Here is a 22,192-nt window from a genome sequence, read left to right as displayed (position 1 = left end):
ACTTCCTGGGCTCAAGCAATTCTCCCACCTCAGGTTCCCAAGTAGCTGGGACCACAGGCACACACACTGCCACACTCAGCTAATTTTTTCCTTTTAATTTTTGTAGAGACAGGATACCGCCATGTTGCTCAGGCTACTCTCAAACTCCTCAGCTCAAGTGATCTTCCTGCCTCGGCCTCCCAAAGTGCTGGGATTATAGATGTGAGCCACTGCACCCAGCCCTATGCCCAAGCTTCTTGAATCAGCAACATTGTTGGCCATACCATGCAGTCCCAATGTTTAGTTTTACTCAATTCATTGGCAGTTAAAGAGGTGGCTTTATTAGTTTTAGAAGTATAACACCTAAAATCTGAAGATCCCCACAAAGCTGTATAAAGAATAGAGAGAATATCTTATGTTGTCTTACGTTGTTTAAGATTAAATATGTGCCTCTAATTAATGAAATTTGGGAAATTAGAATTTGACAGCTTTGTTTTTCATTTTGAAAATGAAAAACAAAATGAAAAATTAGTGTTTTTCATTTGAATAAACGTTTTGTTTCTACCTACTTATATTGAAAAGGTACTCCAATCAACAAACCACCTGTTTTGGGCTATAAAGATCTCAATCTTTTCAAACTCTTCAGACTGGTTTATCATCAGGGTGGATGTGACAATGTAAGTATAAAGTTGCTCTTTGAAATACATATGATGTAATAAAAAGTTAAATTATCCTATATGACATATACACATTAGATAATAAATACATTTTCTTAATGAACATAGAATATTAGGATAAAGATTATTTCCTGGCTGTGCATGGTGGCTCATGCCTGTAATAACAGCATTTTGGGAGGCTGAGGTGGGTGGATTGCTTGAGCTCAGGAGTTTGTGACCAGCCTGGGCAACATGGCTAAACCCCATCTCTACAAAAAATACAAAAACTAGCCAGGAGTGATGCCACATGCCTGTAGTCCCGACTACTTGGGAAGCTGAGGTGGGAGGATCACTTGAGCCCAGGAGGTGGAGGCTGCAGTGAGTCCTGATTACGCCACTGCACTCCAGCCTGGGCAACAGAGCGAGACCCTGTCTCAAAAAAAAGGAAAAAAAAAAAGATGATTTCCCTTTCCAAATGTTAACATAAAAACTTAATTTTCCAGATTGATAGTGGTGCTGTATGGAAGCAAATTTATATGGACCTTGGCATTCCTATTTTGAATTCAGCTGCTTCCTACAATGTAAAAACTGCTTATAGAAAGTAAGTAGTATAGTTTATTCATGACAGAATATGTATTTATAAAAAATAATTTTTAATTTACTTTTTTAACGAGAATACATCAATCCAGGAACATTAAAGTTAGAGAAAGTGTATAAAAAGATTTAGGTTAACAGATACTTGTGATTGAAAGTTACTTCAGTGCATCAAATCTGCTTTGCTCCATTTCTTATGTTCTCCTGATTACCTTTCCAAAATCAGGATGCAGGTAGTATCTGTGATTATGATACATGTTATAGAGCTATATCTTTTGAGGTGAACAGCCTTTGTATCAAAACTTATGGTAGTTATGTTCGGTTATCAGAAGCTCAGACTTCGCAGGATGGCATTTTATTTTATGATCACTTTCTCTGTTTATAATTCTGCCTAAAACACCAAGAAAATAGTAACACAGAAAATAGCAACACAAAATTATTTTTAAATTACTTGGGCTTTACCTTTTAAAAATGTTTTTAGTAACATATTCAAGTTAAATGCAAAGACTATAAGATTTATTAAATGAAATATTTTTTGTTTAGGTATCTCTATGGTTTTGAGGAGTACTGCCGTTCGGCAAATATTCAATTCAGAACTATTCATCACCATGAACCAAAAGTAAAAGAGGAAAAAAAAGACTTAGAAGAATCAATGGAAGAGGCTGTCAAATTAGATCAAGAAATGCCTTTAACAGAAGTGAAGAGTGAACCTGAGGAAAATATTGATTCAGACAGTGAAAGCGAAAGAGAAGAGATAGAATTAAAGTCTCCGAGGGTGAGTTCCTAATACTAATTTTATCTGGTTTAAGTATTATTTAAAATTTTTTATTATAGCCATTTTAGTATATACACAAAAGTAGGTTCACTACAGTGAACCTAGTTTATTTTCCAGTATTTGATGCTGCTTAACTAGGTACTTTTTTCTAAAGATATTGTACAGTTATTTCCTCTACCTGAAAACCCTTCCTTCTGTTTTCTGTTTATGTTTGATCAAGTAATTCTCATCTGGGATGAATTCCTTTTTTCAAGTCTTCTGCTAAAGTATTACCTCATTGGTCACCTTACCTGAAATTGTAACCTGTCTCCTCTCTTTGGAACTCTCAGTCCCTCTAATGTTGCTCCTACCTGTAATTTACTTATTTATTCTGTTTATTGTGATTGTCTATTTTGCCTCACTCTACACTAGAATCACACTCCACGAGGTCAGGGATTAGTATTTATTTCATTTATTGACAGATCCCAGGCATTTAGAATACTGCCTGGCACATAGTAAAGGCTTATTAAATAAATGCTGAATAAATAAATCTCCTCTTTAAAGTGCCTGTGCCCCAAATCAGATGGTATCTTGTCTTTCTCTGTAACTTTATAGCATATTATGTAGTTCTGGTGATGTGTGCATGTACTCTGGTTCTATCTTCCAACTCTGCTCCTTCTCTCCTTTGATATGTCAGGTCTATTTAGGAATTGTCACCTACCATTTGGATCAGTGTCCAGTGATGTTTACATAGTAAGACTTACCAAATTTTAGAAAGAGAAAGGAATGTACCACACTATCAAAGAAGTTTAATTAATATGTCTTATTTTTGGTGAAATCATATTTAATGAAAGAGAATGTGAAATTGCTTTCTGTTATAGTTCAGAAACCAGTTTTTAAAACCATTCATTCTTTCATGTAGTAAATGGAATCTTCTAGTGAATGACATGAAATTTCCAAATTGGTTTTTTCGTTTCTTTTTTTAATTGTGGTAAGTACATATAACAAAAAATTTGCCACCTGAACTCTTTTTAAGTGTACATTTCATTGGCATTAAGTACATTAACACCAGTGCATAACTGTCACCACCGTCCACTTCCAGAATATTTTTACCTTGCAAAACTGGAATTCTGTGTCCATCAAACAGTAACTCCTCATTCCTTCCCCAACCCCTAGCAACTACAATTTTACTTTCTGTATCTATGAATTTGATATTCTAGATACCTTTACATAAGTGAAATCATACAGTGTTTGTCCTTTTGTACTGGCTTATTCATTCAGCATGATGTCTACAAGACATTATGTTGTAGCATGTATCAGAATTTTCTTCCTTTTTAAAGGTGAATAGTATTTTATTGTATATATTGTGGACATACTTTCTTGTTATTACCTAAAAACCTTCCTCGTCCTACATAAAATATGTGCAGTGTGCTGTCTAGTATAGATGAACCATAAATTTACCTTCTCCAAGATTTTTCTCCAATTTTTTACTATTTTAAAAAGTGCCATAATACATTTGCTTGTAAAAATATCTTCAGCATATATATAAACTACATATATAAATCAGGCTTCTAGGTCGGGCGCGGTAGCTTACACCTGTAATCCCAGCACTTTGGGAGGCTGAAGTAGGCGAATCACAAGGTCAGGAGTTCGAGACCAGCCTGGCCAACATGGTGAAACCCCGTCTCCACTAAAAATACAAAAAATTAGCTGGGCATGGTGGCAGGCGCCTGTAATCCCAGCTGTTCGGGAGGCTGAGGCATGAGAATTGCTTGAACCCAGGAGGCGGAGGTTGCAGTGAGCCAAGATCATGCCACTGCACTCCAGCCCTGGTGACAGTGGGAGACTGCCTCTCAAAAAAAAAAGAAAAACAAATAAGCAAGCCTTCTAAAAATGGCATTTCTTAACCTGTAGGCCCAGCTACTCAGGAGGCTGAGGCAGGAGAATCACTTGAACCCAGGAGGCAGAGAGCCAAGATCATACCACTGCACTCCAGCCTGGGTGATAGAGGAAGACTCTGTCTCAAAAAATATGAATAAATAAGTAAAAATGGTATTTCTGGGACAAAGGTATACAGACCCAAATTTCACAGCAGTTGTTTTCATTCATTTACCTACAGATATTTTAAAAGCACCTGCTAGGCTGGGTGCAGTGTCTAACCCCAGGACTTTCGGCAGCCGAGGCAGGCAGATCATGAGGTCAAGAGATTGAGACCATCCTGCCCAACTTGGTGAAATCCCATCCCTACTAAAAACACAAAACTTAGCTGGGTGTGGTGGCTTGCGCCTGTAGTCCCAGCTATTTGGGAGGCTGAGGCAGGAGAATTGCTTGAACCTTGGAGGCGGAGGTTGCAGTGAGCGGAGATCACACCACTGCACTCCAGCCTGGTGACAGAGCGAGACTCTGTCACAAAAAATAATAATAATAATAAAAGCACCTGCTATGTAACAGCAGTATGGATCTAAGGAGATGGAAGTGGTGTCATAGAACTTGCATAGTAGTGCTTGGTGACAAAGAAATTTCTTTTCCTGCCTTTGAAGTGTGAATAGCACATAGCTAGCAATTAATTGTATCCTAATGCTCCCTAAATTGCTGGCTTTTTTTTTTTTTTTTTCGTTCTTCCAAGAAGAGGAGAATTCTGCCAGTGTGTAGAAGTTGCCTTGAAGAAGAATCTAGGAGATAGTGAAATTGCTCACCAGTTATGGTCATTTCAGCATTCAGTGGGCTAGATAGAAGCCAGTGGGGGTAAAACATGTTGCTGTTGGCCCAGGAAACTCTCCAGATAGTCTTTCAAAGAAGCCTGTTCACTTTTTTGCCATTGATGCAATTCAGTCCTTTTAAAATGTAATCCACAAATAGAATGATAATGTAAATTTTGTCTTACTAAACAGTAGAATTAGAGACCACAGAGCTTTTTAAAAAGCAAAATTCAGGGAATTGGTTTTATTATTGTTATGTTGTATCATTAACATTAGATAATATTTAAATTTTTATTATAGTTGAGAAATAATAAAAGTGAGATAAAATGATATAAACAGAGGAGGAAATTTCTACTTCCTTTTTGTTATTTTTGTTTTCTTTTTGCATTCAAACAGATTCTTACAGATATCTTAAGTAGTATGTAGCCAAAGTAGACCTGGAGATAATGAGTAGTTTATATTGGTTATTCTTTTACTTTCAAAAGGAAGAGAAATGTACAAGTGAGTTGACTGGTTTTCAGTGCCATGTTTCAAGCCAGAGTCATTGCTGTGAAGGTTAAAGGAAAAGATTTTTTTCCTGCTTTTTTCGCCTTTATTAGTGATAGCTATGTTAAAGCTTTTACCCCCTCTACCAGGGACGAAGGAGAATTACTCGAGATGTAAATTCTATTAAAAAGGAAATTGAAGAAGAGAAAACAGAAGACAAATTAAAAGATAATGATACAGAAAATAAGGATGTAGATGATGACTATGAAACTGCAGAGAAAAAAGAAAATGAGCTACTACTGGGGAGAAAAAATACACCAAAGCAAAAAGAGAAGAAAATTAAAAAACAGGAGGATTCTGACAAAGACTCAGATGAAGAGGAAGAGAAAAGCCAAGAGAGGTACATTATCTTATGTTTGTTCTCCAGAAGCACCTGTCTGGGGTACAACAGCGCTTTGTTCCTGCTTAGAGATTCAGGTTTGAGGGAATGTTTTCTTATTGGGACTTCCATTCCTCTTGTCTAGTGAAGGTGAGACACATTGTGAAGATGATGTGTATCGCCTTTCGGAATTGGAGAATATACTGGTCGCACCATTTTAATAGCACTTGTGCCCTAAACAGTGGCCTCAAAGAAGGCTGCGCCACCCAGTCAAAAGAAAGGTCCTGCAGTTGACAGCAGGGAAGGGAGCTGGAGAAAAATGGAGGAAGTGGACAAGAGGAAACAGCGACAGCAAAAATTCCATTTTAAAAAAGGTACAATGTGGGAAAGCTAACAAACACATGGGTGCACAGTACTAGCAGATGTTTCTGTGTGTTAGCTTTAAGACATTTTTCTTTTTCAAGTTATTGTATTAGAGTAAGTGGCATGCACCCCGATCCTAGTTTGGAAAATGCATTCTTGCCCCACATCACACCAGTAAATTTCAGATTTTTTAATGTCCATCCTGTTTGCTGTTGAGTGAAAACTATATTTTTCTATGTATTAGACAAGTATGGACTGAACTGACTTAAAATAGTCAAAGATTAATCAGTCCAGTGAGATCAAGGTAGTCTCTGACCAAGGTATTAGTTGTTTTCTGTAAGTGTTGTCAAATGGATTTACTAATTTTAGGACACTACTAAAAATGAATTTTAACTGAGCAGCAGCATAACACACTCACCTGTAATATCAGCTCTCTTCCATAGTTATTTTTTTATTATTATGTGATGTTAAATTTTCTAGAAATTTGAGTTGTTAAGCCAAATTTGGAAAAACTGACCTGCCATTGAGGGAATAAATATTTGGAAAAATAGGATGATTGGTGAATGGGAGAGTTAATTTGATTCAATACAAATAGGTATAGGAGTTATCATAGTTATATGTGAACTAGGTTAGTGAGTAAAGAAGGTTCTGTAATGAAATATAATTAGGATTAGGAAAAGTAGGAGGAAATAATTGGAGTTGAGTATAATGATATGAGTTTATAATTTTGAATATTTGAACAAAAAAATTTAAGCAAAGGTGAACCACTTAAAAAGTGGGGCCTAATTATAGTTTGAAGTTTTGTGAAAAGCATCAGAATACAAAAATTGTAATATGTATATAACACATATAAAACTAAATGTGGTTTAAAAAGACTATAACTGTTATGTAAATAGACATTTATTTTAGAGAAAATTTAACAGACTTGAATATGAAGAACAATATTTAAGTAGTTTATCTCATAGTGTTTTGAATTTACTTCATCAGTCTCTATTATTGGAAGGTGTCTTCCGAGAGAAAACATTACCACTGCAAATGGGCTCTGAAAACTTCATGTCAGGACCCCCAGGGTCACCAAAATAATGTCCTATATTTATTATAGAGCACAATACTACTTCTTGAGCTTGTAATGCTTGTGACTCTAGAATGATCTTTGATGCAGTTCTCTTATGAGTCTTTGCAGCATTGATACACAATGTTTTATTATAAAAAATATTAAAAGTATTTTTGGACCCCCCTGTGTTAATGTTCCTTATACCTGATTATCAATACAAAGAAAAGCTGATGGGAGACAGTAAATAAATAGAATTCAAAACAAATGTAAAGCTTTGTTCTCCTGGTGCTATCCTGCAGTGTCAACAAGTGTCCTAATACTCAAATTTCTTTTCTTTGTTAGGGCGGGGAAACCTTTAAAATATAAATTAGTTTAAAAGACTTGGTTACTAAGATAGCCCTTGTTCATTATTTTGCCCACCAAAAAAACTAGTCTTGCCAAAAACTGTTCTAAATATGGTAGTAAAGCAGATTTAAGATAATTCAGTTGCAGGAACTTACAAAATATTCTTAAATCTTTTTTTACACATAAGGTGGCACTTAAATATGAACTCTAAAGAATTTTTTCAGAGCATATTTTTCCTATTTTGTTTTGTCAAAAGTGATTTATTCGATTACAGATTATCATTAGCTGTGACTTGATTGGCATTTAAAAAGTATGGATTTACTTTGGGTCCAGAGCACTTTTACATAATAAATTCTTTATTAAATAGGCCACAGAAATCTTCTCCTTCTCCTCCTTCTTCTCCTCCTCCACTGACATGTTATTAAGGTAACACTTAGGTTGTGAATAATCTACCTGTTGGATTCTTTTAGCATATTTTATTCTCCATTAAGTTATTAGTAGCGTTATCAATATTGTAACTTACTGCAGGGAAGAAACTGAAAGCAAATGTGACTCTGAAGGAGAGGAAGATGAGGAAGACATGGAACCCTGCCTAACAGGAACCAAAGTGAAAGTAAAATATGGACGAGGGAAGACTCAGAAAATTTATGAAGCCAGTATTAAAAGCACTGAAATTGATGATGGAGAAGTTTTATATTTGGTACATTACTATGGATGGAATGTCAGGTAAGCAAGAAAGTATTTTCTTACTGTTGAAATTTTGTCAATGGTTAAATAGAAGATCAACTTAATGTTGTGAACAGTGAAAGCAAATAATGGTATATATTTACAAAGCACACCTTGATTATGAATTTTCCAAGACTTTGACATTCCTGCTGTTATACTAGCAATGTCAGTGCTTCTAGCCAGAAACTACCAGTATCGCACCTGTAGTTAGAACAAGTTACATTTTCTATTCATTTGTAGTGAGGGAGAACACACAGCAAGGGAAACTGTAGGGCATCTCAGTAATACGGTGTTAAATGAATCAATGAAAGCTCAATGCACCCTCTTTGGGAAAACAATAATTCATAATTCTGTGGAAACATATTTCTGAATATGAGCAGGGAGCCAGGCCTGCAGCTTCCAAGTATTTGTTTTATTAATCAGAAGTCAAGCATTGTAGTAATTCTTAGTCGATTAATTAATAAAAAACAAATGTTAGAACTTAGATTTGATCTTCCATTAGATGATTTGGGGGAGGGTTTGAGAAAGACAGGCAGGGCATGGCGGCTCATGCCTGTAATCCCAACATTTGGGAAGTGGAGACTGAACGATTGTCTGAGGCCAGGAGTTCGAGACCAGCCCTGGCAACATAGTTAGAACCCTGTCACTACAAAAAATAAAAATTAGCCAGGCATGGTGGCACATACTTGTAGTCCTAGCTACCCAGAAGGCTGAGGTGGGAGGATCACTTGAGCCTACAAGTTGGAGGCTGCAATGAGCTATGATCATGCCACTATACTCCAGCCTGGACAATAAAGTGAAATTCTGCCTCTTGAAAAAACAGAGAGAGAGAGATTTTGCTCTATATTGGATCCTGTCAGGAAGCTGGGGTAATTCTAATTGGTTTTCTTAATAAATCTTTTCTAGAAGGAGAGACGGTTAGACCAAGGTGATGTTATAATTGGTAAAGAAACAGCAATCACTCATATAAGTCAAGAAAAAAAAGATGTTTGGTTATTTTTGTGGCTTAGAGAATGTTCCTGTTTTTTTCTGTGTTCAGATACAATTAGGAAGTGGTCTTGTTTTTTGTTTTGATCCATCATGGTCTTAGAATGGACTTGTCTGATGTAGATGCTCTTTGAAATTGTTCATGTCCAACAGCAGGACAGTGTTGCTGTCCTAGCTATGAGTGCCAGACCAGCTCTAAGCAACAACAAGTCTCAGCTGATACTGCCAGGCAAATTCCTTTTTTTTTTTTTTTTTTTTAAAGACCGGGTTTCACCATGTTGGTCAGGCTGGTCTCAAACTCCTGACCTCGTGATCCACCCACCTCGGCCTCCCAAAGGGCTGGGATTACAGGCGTGAGCCACCGCGCCTGGCTAAGCAAATTCATAAATGTCAGGGGCTACCTTTCTTTTTCTTGTTTATGAAATCTGGCATGTTTAATATCTCTGGTTGGCCTGTATTTACCTGGAGCCAGACTGCTCCTGGGTTTCTCCACACACTAGATGTGTGCTCTGTTATGACTCAAGTTCCTCATCTCTAAACTGGGAAAAATACAGTACCTATTTTGTAGAGATATTGTATAATGTAGTAGCTCCCTCTCATCTGCGGGAGGTATGTTCCAAGACCCCCAGTGGATGCCTGAAACTTCAGACAGTACTGAATCCTATATGTCCTATGATTTCTATCCTATACATACATATGACCAATAAAGTTTAATTTATGAATTAAGCACAGTAAGAGATTAACAACAACAATAATAAAATAGAGCAATTAGAACAATATATTTTAATAGTTATATGAATGTGCTCTTTCTCTCTCAAAATATCTTAATATTTTTGGACCATGGGTAATTGAAACTATGCTATGGCTAAGCAGGGACTACTAGAGTGATAATATTTGTATTAACATGTAAATGGTTAGAACCATGCCTGGCGCTTATTAAATGCCCCATGAATGTTAACTGTTTTCTTCTTTTCTTTTTTGAGACAGAGTTTCACTCTTAGTGCCCAGGCTGGAGCACAGTGGTGTGATCTCTGCTCACGGCAACTTCCACCTCCCAGGTTCAAGTGATTCTGCTGTCTCAGCCTCCGAAGTAGCTGGAATTACGGGCATGTGCCATCATGCCTAGCTAATTTTTGTATTTTTAATAGAGACAGAGTTTCACCATGTTGGCCAGCCTGGTCGCAAACTCCTGACCTCAGGTGAACCACCCACCTCTGCCTCCCAAAGTGCTAGGATTACAGGTGTGAGCCAGTGCGCACAGCCAACTGTTTTCTTTACAATGTATTGTTGAATTCAGGGAAAAAGGACTATACTTAACAACTTACAGTCATTATTTCCAATTGCATCACATGATAGCCTTCTTTTTTCCTCAGATTCTTATTTAGTTCACAACTATCTACTCCTGTTTCAGGTCAGTCTGTGTCTCTGTTCTGTTTCCTAGAATTTTCTCCTATTATCTTTCTTTCTCATCTTTTTAACATTTTACTTGGACTCTTCTCAGCAGTCATTTTATTATATGCTCAGGTTATGGGCTGGTCATCTCCCTAATTAGTTACCTAACTGGTACTCTTCTGGTTCATGGTTTTTCATTGTCCTTCTCTACTCCTAAAAACTGGTATAACTCTGGCCTGCTCATTGAGATGGAGCCACCATGGTTCCTAGAGAATTTAGTCAGATTTCTGAAATGGGAGTATCTGCAAGTGTGAGAAGTGTGAAAAGAGTCTTGGTCTCTATTGAGAAATCCTAGGACTATCCTTAGTTAACAATATTAGTGCTAGAAGTACCTACATGACATACTGCTTTGTCCAGCGTGGCCTGGACAAAGTACACTATAAATCAGGCCTATGCTTCCTGGTCGTCGGATACTTCCTATGAAATTGTGGAATTGGATAGTGTTATTCCTTTGTTAGTCCTGCATCGGATACATAACTCTCTTATTGCACTTACCAGACTCTACTTGATGTTACTCTATGTCTGTCTTTTATAATAGACTATGGGTTACATGAGAACATGGGCCATGTTTATTCTCTACATACTTCCTGATACATTGTATACTAGTAGGTCCTCAGAAATGTTCAAATGAATAAACATTTCCGTATAAGTTAATAAAGTACAGATATTTAAAAGCTTAGTACTGTGCTCATAGCCAGTCCCATTTAAGAAACTAGATACTGGGTTAATGAGTAAGAGATAGTTTTCAAATCATAGTATAGGCAGTTCCTAACTTACAGTGGTTCAACAATTTTTTTAAAAATTAAGATGATTCAAAAGCTATATGCATTCAGTAGAAGCCATACTTAGAATTTTGAATTTTGATTTTTTTTTTCCTGGGCTAGCAATACACGGTATGATACTCTCTCATCAGACTATGCAGTGGCAGCAAGCACAGCAAACAGCCAAGAAATCATGAGAGTAATCAACCAATACTGTACTCTACAGTGTATTGAATAAATTACATGAGATATTTAAGACTATTATAGAATAGGCTTTGTATTAGATGATTTTCTTCAACTCTAGGCTAATATAAGTGTTCTGAGCATGTTTAAGGTAGGCGAAGTTAAGCTGTGATGTTCGGTAGGCTAGATATATTAAATGCATTTTCGACTTAGGGTATTTTCAGTTTTTAATGACTTTATCAGGACGTAATGGCATCATAAGTAAAGAAGCATCTGTATAGGTAGTCATGGTACCATGTCAGTTGAAATACATGCATACAGGAACCATGTCCTTACTTTGTACATCTCCACAGTAACTGGTTTACAAAGCAAGAACGTGGTTTCCAGATACATGAGGTTCTTTTTTTGTTTTTCTTTTTTTTTTTTGAGACAGAATGTCGCCAGGCTGGAGTGCAGTGGTGCAATCTGGGCTCACTGCAATCTCTGCCTCCCGGGTTGAAGCGATTCACCTGCCTCATCCTCCCAAGTAGCTGGGACTGCAGGCACGTGCCAACATGCCCAGCTAACTTTTGTATTTTTTAGTAGAAATGGGGTTTTACCATGTTGGCCAGGATGGTCTTGATCTCTTGACCTTGTGATTTGCCCGCCTCGGCCTCCCAAAGTGCCGGGATCACAGGCATGAGCCACTGTGCCCGGCTCAGATACTTGAGTTTCTATTAACACGCTACAGTCTAAAGCCAGTTTGTCCAAACAGGCTGTATGCAGCCCAGGATGGCTTTGAATGCGGCCCAACACAAATTCATACAGTTGCTTAAAACATGAGATATTTTTTTTTTGCATGCTTTTTTTTTAACCTCATCAGCTATCATTAGTGTATTTGAGTGACCCAAGATAATTCTTCTTCCAATGTGACCCAGAGAAGCCAAAAGATTAGACGCTCCTGGTCTAAAGCAAGGAATGCCTGTTGTTTCTTTACTTAAATGTACATATTTTTAGATTTTGACTCAATTTTGTAAATACTTGTATATTTATATAATGTAAGAACTATTATTTACTTTTAGAAACCCCTTATTAGTAACTTGAACTATAGACATTCGAAGTGTTATTAATCTTTTGAGAAGGCCAGGTGCAATGGCTCATACCTATAATCCTAGCACTTTAGGAGGCTGAGGTACGCAGATCACTTGAGCTCGGAATTTGAGACCAGCCTGAGCAACATGGCGAAACCTTTGTCTCTATAAAAAGTACAAAAATTAGCTTGGTGCAATGGCGTACACCCATGGTCTCAGCTACTCAGGAGGCTGAGGTGGGAGGATCAACTGAGCCCAGGAGATCATGCCACTGCACTCCATCATGGGCAACAGAGTGAGACCCTGTCTCAAAAAAATGGCCGGGTATGGTGGTTAATGCTTGTAATCCCAACACTTTGGGAGGTCAAGGAGGGTGGATTACCTGAGGTCAGGAGTTCAAGACCAGCCTGGCTAACATGGCAAAACCCTGTCTCTACTAAAAATACAAAAATTTGCTGGATGTGGTGGCAGGCATCTATAATCCCAGCTACTTGGGAGGCTGAGGCATGAAAACCAATTGAACCCGGAAAGCAGAGGTTGCAGTGAGCCGAGATGGCACCACTGCATGCCAGCCTGAGTGACAACAGTGAAACTCTATCACAAAAAAAAATAAATAAATAAATTAAAAATAAATATTTTAAGAAAAGGTTTAGGGGAAATGAGTCTTGAACTTGAGCTAAACAAAATAAACTTAGATAAAAGAGGTGAAAACAAGTATCTCTAAAAAAGTTCAGAGTCCTAAAGGCAATGTAGTTCAGAAGAAAATTTTATTGGAAATACTAAAGATTAGAGAGAGTTTTGGGGAAGAAAAGAAAGTTGAAATGGACTTGATAGAATAACCTGAAACCGATCACCTTGCAAATTTGAATTTGTCTGACTTAGCTTTGCTATTATTCATTCAGTAGGATGAATTCTAGTGTAGAATCTGATTATAAGCTCAGATCTGTAAAAGCTGTGGAAAACAAAGCAATTCAGATTGTCATGAACTTAGAGTTTGCTTTCTAAGACCTCCCACTAAACCTGTTAACTCTTATGAAATTCTCTTGCGTTTCCCTGTCACTGGATATACAGAACACCTAGCACAGTTACTAGCACATGTTACCAACAGACCAGCCTGTGTGCCCTTCATATTCCTGCCAACACTAGGAACAAACTATTTAGTCTGTTTCACTGTTGTTTTTGTTTGGTGAATACATTTCAAATAGGTTATGATTTCTGAAGTTTGTACTTTTTTTTTTTTTTTTTTTAGGTATGATGAGTGGGTGAAGGCTGACAGAATAATCTGGCCTTTGGACAAAGGTGGACCAAAGAAAAAACAGAAGAAAAAAGCTAAAGTATGTTTGTTGAATTATGTCCTTTGTAATATGTATAGGAATTACTCAAATTGTATTGTGTGTTTTTTAAGACTATAAGAACAGTTTTAGGTTCATAGCAAGATTGAGAACAGGGTATATAGACGTCCCATATACTCTCTGCCTGATGCATGCATAGTCTTCCCAGATTGTCAGCATCTCCCACCAGATTGGAATATTTGTTACAACTGATGTGCCTACTTTGACACATTATTGTCACCCAGAGTCCATGGTTTACATTAGGGTTCACTGTTGGTGTTGTATATTGTATGGGTTTTGACAAATATATAATGACTTGGATCCACCATTATAGTATCATATATCATATAGAGTAGCTTTACTGCCCTAAAAATCCTCTGTTTTGCTTATTCTTACCCCTACCCCAACCCCTGACAACTACCGATCTTTTTACTGTCTCCATAGTTTTTGCCGTTTCCAGAATATCATATAATTGGAATCATACACCATATAGCCTTTTCAGATTGGCTTCTTTTGCTTAGTAATCTGCATATATGATATTGTGTTTGTTTAATAAATCTTCTTATTGTAATAATTATCTTAATTCTTTAAAGATAATTGTGATTTTCTCTTTATAACCCAGGAGCTTAAAAGTAACACATTACCACATTGTTTCAGCCAAGGTGAAAACCAGCAACCCCTAGGGGATGGCTTTCAAACTTAAATTTCTGTAGAGGCTTTATAGGAAAAGTGTAAAGTAGGGCTAATTGTGACAAAGGAGAGGACACATTCCTCATTTAGATGGAATGAACCTAACCATCTGCTGTGGCAATGCAGACCCAGGGTGGCCAGATTTCAGGATTTTTCAAGACTACTATATTTCTTAAAATGTGAAATTTGACTTTTAAATGCTAGAAGCCAGTACTAAAATTTTAAAACACATGTCTACTGGCCAGTTGTACCCTCAATTGTCAAGCTTTGCTGTAGAGATTTGCCCATTGTTTTGTCTACTGGGTAGTAGATATCTTTCCTTTCTGCAGGGGATGGTAGGGAACACTGGGGACTACTGAATAGCTGTATAGCCTTCTAATGCTCTGACTCTGACCACCACAATATAATAATTGCAGTGTTACAAATTGTATAGTATCATATTATATAAATACAAAATATGTTAGAAAACTGTTTCTTTAAGCTAGTCAAATCCAGCAGTGGAGGATTGTCTACCAACTTCATTGACAATAATTTTAATAAGTTCTGATGACCTATCAGAAGAGCCAGAAAACTCTTCTTGATTCTTCTGTAAGCACAGACTAGGAATTGACATATAAAATAATCAAACCTTTTTTTGAGATGTAGTTTTCTTTGGAGAAGTAGAATGTTCATTTTTCATAAAGCGTTGGCCCTTCTCATACATTTTTTTGTTATTGCCCAGAATAAAGAAGATAGTGAAAAGGACGAAAAGAGGGATGAGGAGAGGCAGAAGTCAAAACGGGGACGACCTCCTTTAAAATCAACCCTTTCATCAAACATGCCATATGGCTTATCTAAGACAGCAAACAGTGAAGGAAAATCAGGTACCAGAAGTGCTCGCAGCAATATGCCAGACAGCTCACCTCTGTCAAATGGAATGGAAGGTGCTCGATTTTGAGGATCGCTGACTTTAAAAAAATCAATAATATAAATAATAAAACATCCATTGTGTGAAATATTCATGGTACAGCTTGAGTATCCCTTGCCCAAAATGCTTGGGACTAGAAGTGTTTTGTATTTTTGATTTTTTTTTTTAATATTTGCATATATATAATGAGATATCCTGGAGATAGGACCCAAGTCTAAACATGAAAATTAGTGTTTCATATACACCTTATACAATATTTTTAATAGTTTTGTTCATGAAACAAAGTTTGTATACTTTGAAACATCAAAAAGCAAAAGTATGACTGTCTCAGCCACCCGTGTGCACAGTCTATAATTGTTCAGCATCACTGTTATTCTTGACTCTGAATTTACATGCCACATACTGATAAGCAATTTTCTTTGACTTATTTATACATAATTACATAACAGTAAAACATATGGCTTACAATTAATACAGTGGAAAAATAATGTATGTGGGGAAACTAAGCAGCACAATAGCATCACCAAAATACCTGTATCTGCTGCTAAACAACAGTGACAACAAACAACAGCAGGCTTTCAGTCTCCACCTAAGATGCTGTGTTTTCATCAAAATGTTGCCTGTACACTAGCTTAGGGGCGCTGAAGAAACTGTTGTGCACCTGTGTTTGGATGCAACCTGTCCCATGAGGTCAGATGTGGAATTTGCTACTTGTGGCGTCTTATTGGTGCCCAAAAAGTTTTGGACTTCGGAGCATTTTAGATTTCAGGTTTTTAGACTAGGGATGTTCAACCTGTAAATCGCCCAGGTTTTTAATCTAATGTGATTTAAACTCTAAAATTTGATTTAAAGAAAATATTTTGCTCTATCATTTTTATTTAAAATTTAGTGATGTTTTCATTGAGGAATACTTTTTCTCGTAAATATCTTAGAAATAATCTATTTCAATAGAAGGTGAATTGACAATCCATGCGTCCTAGTGTGTGCTATACTTTCCTTCAAACCTGTATCAGTGTCTCCTATAAATTCAGTGCTGTTCACCTGGGATCTTTCAGCAAAGCTGAGACCATGTTGTTCTAAGAGAACATAGACAACTGTGGTACAGGCATGTTTTATAATACGTATGGGTGAACATATTTATTCTGCTTGTACTCATTTCTTCCACTTTTCTACCTCTGTATACTTTTAAATATAATTAAGAAATTTTAGGCTGAGCACAGTGGCTCATGCCTGTAATATCAGCAATTTGGGAGCCTGAGGCAGAAGGATCACTTGAGCCCAGGAGTTCAAGACCAGCCAGGGCAACACAGACCCCATTTTCACCAAAAAATTGAAAAATTAGCCAGGCATGGTGGTGCACACCTGTAGTCCCAGCCACTTAGGAGGCTGACGTGGAAGGACTGCTTGAGTCTGGAGGTCAAGGCTGCAACAAGTGTGATCATGTCACTGCACTCCAGCCTGAGTAGCGGAGCAAGACCCCGTCTCACTCTGTTGCCCAGGCTAGAATGTAGTGATGAAATCTCGGCTCAGTGCAACCTCCGCTCCTGGATTTAAGCAATTCTCCCACCTCAGCCTCCCAAGTAGCTGGAACCACAGGTGCAAGCCACCATGCCTGGCTAATTTTTGTATTTTTAGTAGCAACAGGATTTTACCATGTTGGCTAACTGGTCTCAAACTCTTGACTTCAAGTAATCTACCCACCTCAGCCTCCTGAAGTGCTGGAATTACAGGCACGAGCCACTGCACTTGGTCCCCTAAAAAGAAATTTTAAATGGTTGTCTTACATAAAAATTTCTCTCCTTTCAAGAAAAAAGCTATTCTGAACTACATGTGTGCTACTAGTCCATATGGTGCTTGTGTGCATATTATAAAAGGATATCCTTCCTCTTTACTGCCATCTGCTGGAAGGTTGTCATAATACACAAATGTAAGATGTCTACAAAGTGAAAGGTAACCCTTAGAAGGCATACCTGTGTGCAGTGTACAGTCTACAAAACTGCATACCAGCCTTATTAAACTACCACATAAAGGGATTTATTAAAACATGAGGGAAATGAATTCTACATTCTCTTTATAATAAAACCACAAAATAAAACTGTATACACCTTTTCACTTAAAAAAATTCATGTTTGTAGTTTTGAACTTCTTGAGGATATGTGCACCATGCGGATGTGCACCAATATAAAATTTTTATATTTTTTAGATCCTATACAGTCTTAGAACCCTACTTTATTATTTTACAAGTTCCCTTACTTACAGGTAATAACTTCTGTTGCTCTACTTTCTTGTCTGTTAAGAATATTTAAAGTTGTCCAGGTGTGGTGGCTAATGCGTGTAATCTCAGCACTTTGGGAGGCCGAGGTGGGCAGATCACGAGGTCAAGAGATCGAGACCATCCTGGCCAACATAGTGAAACCCTGTCTGTTACTAAAAATACAAAAACAATCTGGGCATGGTGGCACACGCCTGTAATCCCAGCCACTCAGGAGGGAGGCTGAGGCAGGAGAATGGCTTGAGCCCAGGAGGCAGAGGTTGCAGTGAGCCGAGATTGTGCCACTGCACTCCAGCCCAGGTGACAGTGCAAGACTCCGTCTCAAAAAAAAAAAAGTATTTAAAGTTTTGGGGATTCCAGTTGCCCGTTTTAAAAACTTTTCTTGCTGGGCACAGTGCCTCATGCCTATAATCCCAGCACTTTGGGAGGCTGAGGTGGGCGGATCACTTGAGGTCAAGAGTTTGAGACCCGACTGGCCGGCATGGCAAAACCCCATCTCTACTGAAAATACAAAAATTAGCAGGGCGTGGTGGCCCGCGCCTGTAATTCCAGCTCCTCAGGAGGCTGAGGCAGGAGAATCGCTTGAATCCAGAAGGTGGAGTTTGCAGTGACCTGAGATCACACCACTGCACTCCAGCCTGGATGACAGAGTCAGACTTGTCTCAAAAAAAAAAAAAAAAAAACACTCTTCTTTCCACAATTATTTTAAGTAGAATGTCATATTCCTTTCGTAGGATACAAAATGCCCATCAAATGTCCCTCTTACCTGCTATCTCAAACCACTTAACAAATTAACTTCATGTCTAGGTACTAATCCTTGATTTTTTTTTTAAGGACTATTGTACCTATTATATTTTTTATATAGATTTGAGTTACTAATATGCAATGTAATAAGTTTTTACTTAGAGCTTAATTTAGTTCCCCTCCCCCTCAAATTCTTCGTACAAATGTTATAATTTATTTTGTATCAGAAATTTCTACAGGGAGGTATTCAGAGGTATATGATTAAAGATTCTTGTTATAAAATTACACTGGTAATATAAAAACCTGTATAATATAATAATATTTCCTCTTACAGACTCTTGTTCATCTGATAGTGACACAGAAGATGCTTTAGAAAAGAATTTAATAAATGAAGAACTTTCTTTTAAAGATGAACTCGAAAAAAATGAAAATTTCAGTGATGATAAACTAGATGATGAAAATCCAAAGATTTCTGCACATATTTTAAAAGAAAATGATAGGACTCAAATGCAGTGTTTAGAAACCCTGAAGTTAGAAGTTGGAGAGAATGAACAAATAGTACAGATTTTTGGAAACAAAATGGAACAAGCAGAAGAAGTTAAGAAAGAGGCTGAAAAATCTCCAAAAGGAAAGGGAAGACGAAGCAAGACAAAAGATGTTTCTTTAGAAATTATAAAGATTACATCATTTGGCCAGAATGAAGCAGGAAATGAACCTCATATAGAAGCTCATAGTCTTGAATTTTCTTCATTAGACAGTAAAAACTTTTCTTCTGCTACAGAAGATGAAATTGACCAATGTGTGAAGGAAAGGAAGTTGAAACGGAAAATAGTAGGACAATCATCACCAGAGAAAAAAATAAGAATGGAGAATGGAATGGAAATGACAAATAGTGTATCTCAAGAAAGGACCAGTGATTGTATTGGATCTGAGGGAATAAAAAACTTAAATTTTGAACAGCACTTTGAAAGAGAAAATGAGGGAATGCCATCATTGATAGCAGAGTCAAACCAATGCATCCAACAATTGACTAGTGAAAGATTTGATAGTGCAGCTGAAGAAACTGTAAATATTCCACTAAAAGAAGACGAGGATGCAATGCCTCTGATCGGGCCTGAAACCTTGGTTTGCCATGAAGTAGATTTGGATGATTTGGATGAAAAGGATAAGACCAGCATTGAGGATGTAGCAGTTGAAAGCTCTGAGACTAACTCTCTTGTTTCTATTCCACCTGCCCTACCTCCTGTAGTCCAACATAACTTTTCAGTAGCTTCACCACTTACTCTTAGTCAAGATGAGTCTCGAAGCGTAAAAAGTGAGAGTGACGTAACGATTGAAGTTGATAGTATTGCTGAAGAATCTCAAGAAGGTCTCTGTGAGAGGGAATCAGCAAATGGCTTTGAAACCAGCGTTGCCTCTGGTACCTGTAGTATAATTGTACAAGAGAGAGAGAGCAGAGAGAAGGGTAAGAACTTTCTAGGGAAAAGTTACTGTTTATGTTAAAACCAAAAATAACTGTTGAGTTTTAGGTACTGTTGATCTGTAAAGTACTTTCTCTTTTCTCTCTTCTTTTCTTATAAAAAAGAAAGAAATGTCAGTATAGTCTGTTGAACAAATATACTTGCTCTTTTTTTTTTTTTTTTTTTTTTTTTTTTTATAAAAAAAAAAAATTTTTTTTTTTTTTTTTTTTAAATAATTTTTTTTTTTTTTTTTTTTTTTTTTTTTTTCATGTTCTCTCTTTCCCTTTATTTCAGGTCAGAAAAGGCCAAGTGATGGAACTAGTGGATTAATGGCAAAAAAACAAAAGCGTACCCCAAAGCGAACAAGTGCTGCAGCCAAAAATGAAAAGAATGGAACAGGTTGGTGTTTTTTAGTGCTAACTTTTAGTATTTTTAGCAGTTTGTTGGCTTATTTTAAACATAAAGGGAGCAATACTATATTGTTTTATAAGTTTGCTTTTTCATTTAATAGTATTATACTAGATATTTTGCCATTTTTATGATGAACTCATTTTATGGCTCATTCTTTTTAACAACTTTAGGAAGGTATTCAGTAGTTTATCATTTTTAACCATTTCTCTGTTGGTGAGCATTTAGCGTTTTTTGTTTTTTTTGTTTTTTTTTTTTCTGTTATAAACTTTGTGAATTTGTGCAGTATTTCTGTAGGATACCAAGAAATGTAATTGCTAGGTCTGTTGCATTTTGATATTTAAGATTTTTATCATTTATAATCTGAGTCAATATTTTTTATTATTATAGGACAAAGCAGTGATAGTGAAGATCTTCCTGTCCTAGACAATTCAAGTAAATGTACCCCAGTAAAGCATCTTAATGTATCTAAGCCACAGAAACTTGCACGATCTCCTGCAAGAATATCCCCGCACATCAAAGATGGAGAGAAAGATAAACACAGAGAAAAACATCCGAATTCATCCCCTAGGACGTATAAGTGGAGCTTTCAACTCAGTAAGAAGCTTATAGAAAACTTGATAGATATATGCTCTAAAGTGGAATATATCTTAAAATGCCAACTTGGATTAATGTTAATAAAATAAGGAATAATGATTAATTTATTTAGGTATTCCAAATACTGCCTTAGCAATAATCACTATGTGTTATCTTAAGTTCAAATCTGTGTCTTTTCTTAAAACTAATTTGATAAATAATGATTTACAGGAAGGTCTACATTAAGTAAGACATGTATGATTTATATAAATCAGTGAAACTGAAGTGCCCTTTGTAGCACTAACAATTAGAAATAACCAGTGGTTATTTCTACTGTGATAACTAGTAGCAGTAAAGAAAATGTCAATACAGGGAAACTATTCTGATAACTAATTATAGATAGGTCAGGGTTGCTTGGTGCTGATGTTTTTTTATGTTTTTCTAATCGTTTAAATTATAAATATTTAGTATAGAAAATTTGGGATCTAAAAATAATTCTTAATCATGAATTTAATTCATATCTTCCCTGTTTATAGTCTTACTTAGCTTACTTTCGTAGATTTTAATAAACTAAAGCTTTTTTTAATTTATGAGTTAGAACTTTGTTAGCACTGCCATCTTTTTTCTCACAGAATTATATTAAAATCCAAATTAACTTTTCCCCCCTTTTAGATGAATTAGATAATATGAACAGTACAGAGAGAATCTCATTTCTCCAAGAAAAACTACAAGAAATCAGAAAATATTATATGTCTTTGAAGTCTGAAGTTGCAACCATAGACAGGAGGAGAAAAAGGTTAAAAAAGAAAGACAGGGAAGGTAATTTTATTATAATTTTTCTCCACATATATTTCAAAACTATATCTTATCATTTTAGAAGATGTAAATTTGATACTCTTTGAATATAGTACGCATTCATTAATTGCTGTTTTTAAATTCCTAGTGTTTTCTCTTGTTGAGTAGGTCAGCAACTGAGTTAATCAGGATGACATCCTTGAAAGGGAGTACGAACTGTTTTTCAAAATGTGTGATTGTACTAAATGTGGGAGATTCTCAAGTAGAGCTTACTTCTTCTGAAATTCACTCTTTGCTCAACATACATTTATTGGCACCTGTTAACAGGTGCTATATTTGTTATGGGGTCAACCAAAATGAATTAGACATAAGGCTTATCCTCAAGGAGATTATCTTTTTGGGATTATAAATCATTTCCTAAGCAACTAAACTATAAGATAATGTAGCTCAGCAATTTTAATGAGTATGTGCCATGTGCCAGGCACTTTGCCAGGTGGTAGAAGTACAGAAATGTATTAGAT

The 22,192-nt window shown here is 36.5% G+C and overlaps 1 protein-coding gene across 1 annotated transcript in view; it reads left to right on the top strand.

Annotated features, from left to right (window-relative positions):
* Window positions 1-22,192, top strand: part of ARID4A (AT-rich interaction domain 4A) — a 71,093-nt gene that overhangs the window by 41,979 nt on the left and 6,922 nt on the right. The window contains exons 14-24 of the mRNA XM_037739473.1: window positions 562-656; window positions 1,139-1,236; window positions 1,773-2,004; window positions 5,318-5,568; window positions 7,838-8,035; window positions 13,738-13,822; window positions 15,231-15,372; window positions 18,767-19,897; window positions 20,187-20,291; window positions 20,691-20,897; window positions 21,549-21,695. Coding sequence (XP_037595401.1) covers window positions 562-656; window positions 1,139-1,236; window positions 1,773-2,004; window positions 5,318-5,568; window positions 7,838-8,035; window positions 13,738-13,822; window positions 15,231-15,372; window positions 18,767-19,897; window positions 20,187-20,291; window positions 20,691-20,897; window positions 21,549-21,695 — 2,691 coding nt within the window. The remainder of the gene's footprint in view (window positions 1-561; window positions 657-1,138; window positions 1,237-1,772; window positions 2,005-5,317; window positions 5,569-7,837; window positions 8,036-13,737; window positions 13,823-15,230; window positions 15,373-18,766; window positions 19,898-20,186; window positions 20,292-20,690; window positions 20,898-21,548; window positions 21,696-22,192) is intronic.

Source organism: Cebus imitator, unplaced genomic scaffold, assembly GCF_001604975.1.
Source record: "Cebus imitator isolate Cc_AM_T3 unplaced genomic scaffold, Cebus_imitator-1.0 Scaffold70, whole genome shotgun sequence".
NCBI lineage: Eukaryota > Metazoa > Chordata > Mammalia > Primates > Cebidae > Cebus > Cebus imitator.
This window is presented reverse-complemented; position numbering and strand designations above follow the sequence as displayed.